This window comes from Microtus ochrogaster, chromosome 2, assembly GCF_000317375.1.
Source record: "Microtus ochrogaster isolate Prairie Vole_2 chromosome 2, MicOch1.0, whole genome shotgun sequence".
In the NCBI taxonomy this organism is placed as follows: domain Eukaryota; kingdom Metazoa; phylum Chordata; class Mammalia; order Rodentia; family Cricetidae; genus Microtus; species Microtus ochrogaster.
This window is the reverse complement of record NC_022010.1, coordinates 64,622,266-64,629,881: the sequence shown is the minus strand read 5'-3', so window position 1 is coordinate 64,629,881 and position 7,616 is coordinate 64,622,266. Positions and strand designations below refer to the sequence as shown.

At 38.2% G+C, this 7,616-nt stretch overlaps 1 protein-coding gene across 1 annotated transcript in view; it reads right to left on the bottom strand.

The window, feature by feature from the left end:
* Window positions 1-6,980: 6,980 nt before the first annotated feature.
* The window catches only part of LOC101996841 (lysine-specific demethylase 2B-like), an 18,176-nt gene continuing 17,540 nt past the window's right edge, over window positions 6,981-7,616 (bottom strand). The window contains 2 exon segments of the mRNA XM_013351934.1: window positions 6,981-7,453; window positions 7,456-7,616. Of these exon segments, the coding sequence (XP_013207388.1) occupies window positions 6,981-7,453; window positions 7,456-7,616 (634 nt within the window).

Genomic DNA, 7,616 nt, shown 5'->3' with positions numbered 1-7,616 from the left:
TCCCTGAATAATCTTGCTGAGTTTAATTTTATCATCTTTAATATTACTCTCAGAACAATACAGTCAATGTAAGAACTTTTTCCTAAGTTTTGTGCTTAAAATCTTGTAACCAAGCCCTATATGTTTTCAGAGAAGTCTTTCTTCACTTCTTTGATGTGTTTCTGGATAGATTAGTACTCTGATTTTAGACTCCTTCTAAATAATATTATTTGAATAGTTTGTATAATGTTATTTTTCGGCTTCTAGGATGTTCTTTCTCCCTTTATTCATATGATGAGCTTCAGTTTCTTGTTTAAAGCTTGCTTCCTCCCATTCTGAGAGAAGCTTTCTTAGACACTTGAATCTGTTTTACTTATATAGCCTATTTTATTTTGAATATCAGGTCTTGCTCCATTCTTTTGATACACACCTGTAATCCTAACACTTGGAGTCAGAGGCAGGTGGAGATAATTGATTTGATGCCAGTCTACTCTACAAAGTGAGTTCGAGGACATCCAGATCTGTTATACTGAGAAACCCTGCCCCAAAAAGAAAAATGAAAGATGTCTAGAGATAAATGCAAACACTCAACACTGACATGTGGTCTCCAGACATGTTTACATGAATATGCCCACTCATGAAAATATGAACACACAAAAAATAAATAACAATCACACGAAAAAGATCAATAACTTCAGCAACAACACATGAGAATGCATTCTTCCTTACAAGGTGAAAGCAACAGGACCTTATATTAAAATCTATCATCAGATTCTCACATACATTGAACAGAATTCAGAATCCCCTTGCTCTTCTCTATTATGTCTTTAATTCATATTTTGATGTGGGATGTCTCTCTATATGTTGTGAATATGTTTTATTAAAATTGGTTAATAAAGAAGCTGAGTTGGCCAATATTCAGGTAGAATAGATCCAGGAGGGAAATCCAAATATAATACAGGGAGAAAAAGGGCGGAGTCAGAGAAAGACGCCAGCAGCTGCCAGGGAAGTAAGATGTGAGATAACAAGCCAGGAACCTTGTAGTAAAATATAGAATGATAGAAATGAGTTAATTTAAGTTATAAGAGCTAGTTAATAATAAGTTGAGCTAATAGTCCTAACAGTTTGTAATTAGTATTAATCCCCCGAGTGGTATTTGTTAACTGTCAGGCAGGAAAGGAAACATCAGTTACAAATGGCACCTACTGTCTAATGTGGATCCACATAGGTCCTAAAAAAATATTAAAAAGGTGGTAAACACAAAGAAATGGACCCACACTGGGCTTCATAGTCTCTCATGCCAGTCACAGCACAGAGATACTTCTTCAGACAACCCCCCGTGAGATGGAGCCAGCTGCCAACCACCACTGGCTGAGTCTCATGTCTGGTTCCTGCAGCCTCTTACACTGGCAGTGGTAAAGGTGCTCCCAGCTGCTGCCTCTGGGCTTGAGAGCACAGCTGCAGGCTGGAGAGGACAACAGAGCCACGTACTACATGATGTGTTTAGGGATTTAGATCAACAGTCAAAAGGGTTAGACACACACAGTAAGGACAGCTTTAGACAAAAAGGCCTCTAAACTAGTCACAGTATGTTTGATAAGTATGAGTAGTTTTGGGAGAGAGGGAGGATAAAGGATAGACAGAGTCATAGGTTTAAAAATAATTTAAAAATAATAAATTGAGGTCCTTCAAAAGAAATAGAGTAATAAAAATTATAATAAGCTACATAAAATGGAAAATACACAAAGAGTCTGAATAATGTATATTATTGTGTTTTCTTTGATTTTTTTTTGACTGTTACTGAACTACATACAGACATTTGATTCTGGGAGCTACTAGGCTAAAACAAAATAAAGGTATTATGGATTATTTTCCTTTGGAAAAGAAGTTCTGCTTTTGTTTCCAGAGATGATAAAAAGCTATGTATTCCTTCCAGGCTAATGTGCTTTGACCCTGTAATATCTCCTGAATGACTCTGATGGGAGTGATGACCCAGGTGATCAAACATCTAGAACAGGTTCAAGGCAACTAACTGAGACTATGTAACCTCACAGACTACTACAGCCAATATTTAACCATAATTCTAATTTTCTCCAGGCCCCCATAAGATTGCTAATGCACCCAGTCAGCAAGAAATGTATAAAAAAACTATGGCCAAATTCCCAAAACATTGTTTATAAATGATTGTTTTTATTTAAAGTTGGTTGATTATAAATGATTAATGATCATAGACAATATCTTTCTAAAGCAAAAGGGGGATATGATACCTAAATGATGAAAAAAGTAGATTATTAAATCTTCTTCAATCCAAAAGGCAACTGATAATCTCAAAATACTTTACATTGGCATGGATTTTGGTCAATTTTGTTATACTATATGTTTATTTCTACTCTTGTTTAAGGTATTATGTTTATACACCTCATTTAAAAATGGGATGCATAAATTGATAGCCATTTATAATAGACAAACTTATAGACATGTTAGGTTTTCTAGGTATACAAAGAAATATTTCAGATGAATAGGTAATTTTGAAATACTTCAAATACTTACAGAATATGGCATTTAAAATGTTTTAATAACTTGGATGTCTGCTCTTGACAACCACAATTACTTCAAGAAAATAACGGGCATCAAAGAATCTCCTTATGGAGTTTGCCTTCAATGTGGCAAGACTAGCCTTTTGGGCCAGAAACTGCTCTTGCCTGGACTTCCTGGCAATATAGTGTATAACCTGGATACTCAGGACTCACAGTAAAACAACTGCTTAACAAGATATCTTTTAGATATTCTAGATTGATACCCAAAGTTAACTACCCCAAAGCTGAGGAGATATTTTGGATGACTGTCCAGGCAGCCATCTGCTTCTGTCATTTATTGTATCTTTTGGAAGTAACTTGCTTTCAATTCCTGCTTACTTGGATAATATTATCTTCCTTCTCAGGTCTTTTATGGGGTTGAAGACTAGATAGTTACAGTTACAGTTCTCTCATGTCTTCCTTAGGGCATATTAGGTACAAGACTTAGACTCTCCATGATAGGACAGCTTTTAGGATAACCTCTGCAATTTGCCAATTACCTACGGCCTGAACAATTAGAATGTGTTCCTTGTTTCATGTTGTTCTTATTGGCTTATGTTCATCTTGCACAGTACCTGATAATTGTTCTTAATGTAGATAATTTTATGTTAGGATTAGAAACTTTTTATTTAGAAGAAAAGGAGAAGTGTTATGGGATTTTGATCTGGTTAGTCATTGAATTTTGGGTTAAGTCCTAGGATATGGTCTTGACTGCATACGTGACTGATTAATATGGGGGGGTCTGGTGCTCTCTTTCTCCCTCCCCTCCTCTTTCTCTCTCTTGTGGTCAGAGAAAGATACAGGAGCAGTTGTTCCCATCTCCCCTGTGCACAATGGACACAGCAGCTGGATGTGGCATCTAATCTGTTCTGGATCAGTGAGTGTTTATCCCCATTTTATATATAAATAAATTATTGAGACCCTTTAACAGTCTCTTGTGGGTTCACATAACAATATTAAGCTACAGAATGAAAAACTTTGCTCATGGAATAGCAACATTGGAGCTGTTCTTTAGACAAGAATGGAATTGTCCTTCCAAAACCTCTCTGAGCTGCTCATTTATACTGATTTAATTTGGGGTGAGTGTGGAGAAGGATGATGACTGAAAATGGAAGGGATAATTTTACACAACTTTTACTGATCCTTCCAACTTGAAGTGTCTTCTTGTTTATTTAAGTAGGTTCTATCTAAATGTTTTGGAACCCAGTCTCTGGATGTTCACTGCCAACACATGCTGTCTCCATGTGTGTGCTATTTTCCAGAGAGTCTGTAATGTGTCCTTGGATTTGAACCAAGCAAGATCTTTGGAAGGCCAAGGAATGCTACTTTCCTGCTCCTACTTTTTCAACATCTATTTACTTTTATTCTTTCTAGCTAACATAGTGAATATTCATGGCTGTTGTGACTGGTATGTGTGATATCACATGATTATACTAGCTAAGTAAGTCATAAGAAGTAGTCCATTTGTCTCATTAAAAAACTAATTTGAATCCAACAACACTGCTAAGATATTAGCCATTTATGGAATGTGAGAAATCATTTAATTATTTTATCATATTATGTATCTTAATGTTCCCCTCAAATTCAGATGCTACATTTAAGCCTACAGTAAATTCCATGTCCAAGTTTATAGCTCTCAAAATAGAATTTTAATGGAAATGCTAAGATATTCCCAATTATAGCTGTGGAAAAGTTGCAAGTTTTTCTTAAATAGTTTTCATCGTGGTTTTTCAACATATGGCGGGTCTTTTTTGGAAGTCTTCTGATGGTATGCAGAATTTGTAGTTACAAATATTCTGCCATTTAAATAAGCTCACTCAACTTCACCTTTCTGAATTAGCAGAATTTAACTGTTCATTGTCAACTGATTCATGAATATAGAACCCAGCTTCATTTGGAGCATATGGCCTAAAGATAATAAATTTAAATGCCTGATGTAAAGTAAATTAGAATTGGGATTGTAATGCTGATAGCTTTTTCTACAAGACTCTTATAACATCTGTCCAGAAACTTTAAATTTTTTTCAGATGTTTTTCCACACATGCTGCTTCAAATCTCTATAGATATTGTAACTTTATCTCAGGAAAATAATTAGAAAAGTTAGTTATCAACTAAGAAGAAAGAGATAAAGTAAAACTGTAGAATATTCTAAGTTAGCAATGGATTAAAGAGAATATTAGAAATAAAAACAAATAAAAGGTTAAGGCTTGAGCAGGTTCTATTTTTTCTAAATCGATTCATTTACTGAAATCATGCCCTATGCGAGTTATTACATCCCTTCTTGTACAAACTTTCCCATGAATGACAGAACCTAGACGTTAGAAAATGAAATTTGCTAGTATGGCTAGATGCTTAATTCCCAATATTCCTGTGCTAAACTTCATCCCTTCCCCAGAAAATATTAGTGTCACTGCTATTATGGTGTAATACTGCCTTTTGAACTGAACCCAATAACTCCATTACAACTTCATTTTTAAATTTTTTAAAAATTTATGTATGTGTCTTGCACATCATATGTCTTAATTCCATTCATTCCCTGTCCCTTCACATCCACCCTCTTCCCCTGCATCCCAAATAAAATAAAATTCAAGAGAAAAAAAGATAGAAAATAAAATGAAAAAAATAAAAGAGGGGAAGAAATTTAAAATCTTGGTTAGCTGTAGTGCTAACCAAGCCATGCCATATAAAACTTTGCCCACGTTATCTCTACTTGTAAGTGTTCATTATAGAGGCATTGGTCTGGTTGAAGTCCCCCTGATCTCCACTACACATTTGAGGCTGGGCCCCCACTAGAATACTTCCTGGACAACTGTGTTGTGAGATCCTACAGCTTTGGGTCTGAGGGTCAGTTCTCTTCATGTGCTCTATCAGCAGATGATAGATGGGGTAGATGTTGCTGCAGGACAAGTAATAACCCTGGGCATCTGTAGTGTTGGTCTTCCAGATGGGAAATGAAGACAGCTCTCCTAGGAGCGCAATTTTGGGGCTGGCAAACCTACATCTTACCTACCAGTGTTGGCCCTATTGTATTGCCTGGGCAAGGTAGAAGGCCTGTTCTCCTGAATGTTGCAGCTTTGGGGGACAGGAATGGCACTCCTGCTTTTATGGCTACAGAGGCAGCTCTTCCACCTGCCTTCAGTATTGATGGATGTGAGAGGGGGTAGGAGAACCATTCTCACAATCCATATCACCATAATACAGATGGGTAGGTGGGAAAGCTCTCCCATAGTCACAGTGCAGGGCTGGCTCTCCCACACCTGTACTAACAGTATTGACTCAATTGTGCTGCTCTGGCAAGGTGCAGGGCCTGTTCTCCTGAATGTTAGAGCTGGTGGGGGTCAAGGATGGCACTCTCTTTTTTTATTTTTTTAAACAATTGTTTATTATACAAATCCAACAAAGGTAAAACTGCATCAGGGAAAGTCTAGGAAACACCACATACAACAATGGCACTTACGGATGCAGAAATGACAACTAGAAAATAACCTGGTTACCAACTTCAGTGAGAACTGAACACTTCAAAGGAAACGAAGGCTGTGGACACATTTATTCTACTTGATTCCTGGTATAAATGAGATCTATGGAGATAGAATACAAGAGCTCATGCTTGGAGCAAATCCCTCCTGAGTGTAAAGGCTGAAATCTGAATTGTAAAATTTTTAGGAAAAGGTAAACTGTCTATTGAAACTTGGCAAAGTGTTTTACCTGGACTATATACTTATCCACAACATGCTTGTGTAACTTCTTGACATAGAAAATAGGCTCTCAACATCCAGTTAAACATGCTTTTAAGTGGAAGGTCGTAGCCCCGTCACACCTGGGCACATCTGTAGATGGGCTCTTTATGTTGATGAAGTACAGGTTAAGTTCTCCCTACCTGAAGGAAAGTTGGCAATCTAAGCAATAAAAACACTGGTATGCATTCAAATCTTACATAAATAATTTTTAAACAATTTATACAAAAATAGTTCTGCATAATGTAAGATGTAACAAAACCAACTAAACAAAACATGTCAAAATGTGTGTGGATGGTGTGTGTGGTCCACTTTATGTTGACACCAGAAGCCTTGGCATTTCAAGGAACAGGGTGCCCCAAACAAAGCTATCAACAAAAGCACTAAGCTCAGGCTTCTAAGAGAATTTCTCCAAAGCTCATCTTCCTTTCCAACTGGAATGTCTTCTAAAGGCCGCTTTAGAAATGGTCCAGAAAGCAGTGCAGTCACGGTGCAGAAAGAGCAGAGGCAAACATCTGGCTCACTCATCCCCCAAATGGGTAGTTGAACGGCTTCTCCCTTGGCAAGAACTGTGTCCTGTGGCCTTTTGTTCTGAATTCCAAAGGGAATATAAGCCCACTTGTGTTTGTAGTCTTTTCCCCTCCCTGGCTGTATTTCCCCAACCCTCCATATTTACATGCTTGTCCTGGAACTAACTTAGTTTCTGAAGAAGTTTCTCTTCAACTTGCCCAAATTGAACACTCACAGGCATTTCAGCTATGAACTGCTCACAGCCTTCCTTGGTGACTTGCTTGAAGTACCTCAAGTCAATATGACAAATATTTCCACAGCATTTGAAGAAGGACACGCACTGGTCAGTGACCTTATTGCAGTCTGATAGGTTTATCTCTGTCAGAGAGTCTTGAGTGGTAGTGCCAACTTTGGTGAGCAGGTTGATGGAATGGTGAGTGACGTGGTTACAGTAACTGAGATGGAGCTCGGAGAGCAGGGGCATATGGCAGATAATGAGCCGCACGGAGGCATCTGTGATGTCCAGGCCAGCGAGGCTCAGTTCTACAATGTTCCGGAGCTTGCTCCGATTGTCCATCTGACCTGGCCTGTTGTCTGTGGGTGGGGACAAGAGATCCCGCATCTGGGCATCCTTTAGTCCTTCTACCCACTGTTCCGGAACAATGAACAACTGGAGCTACAGAGGGCTGAGTCAGCAATCCATGAGCTGACAGCACCAGGCAGGTTGATGAGCCAACTCAGTTGCTTCTTGGAGATATTGGTCCAGCTGAGTTCAAGGGAGACAGGCTGTCGCCGGATGATGCCACTCAGCATCAGG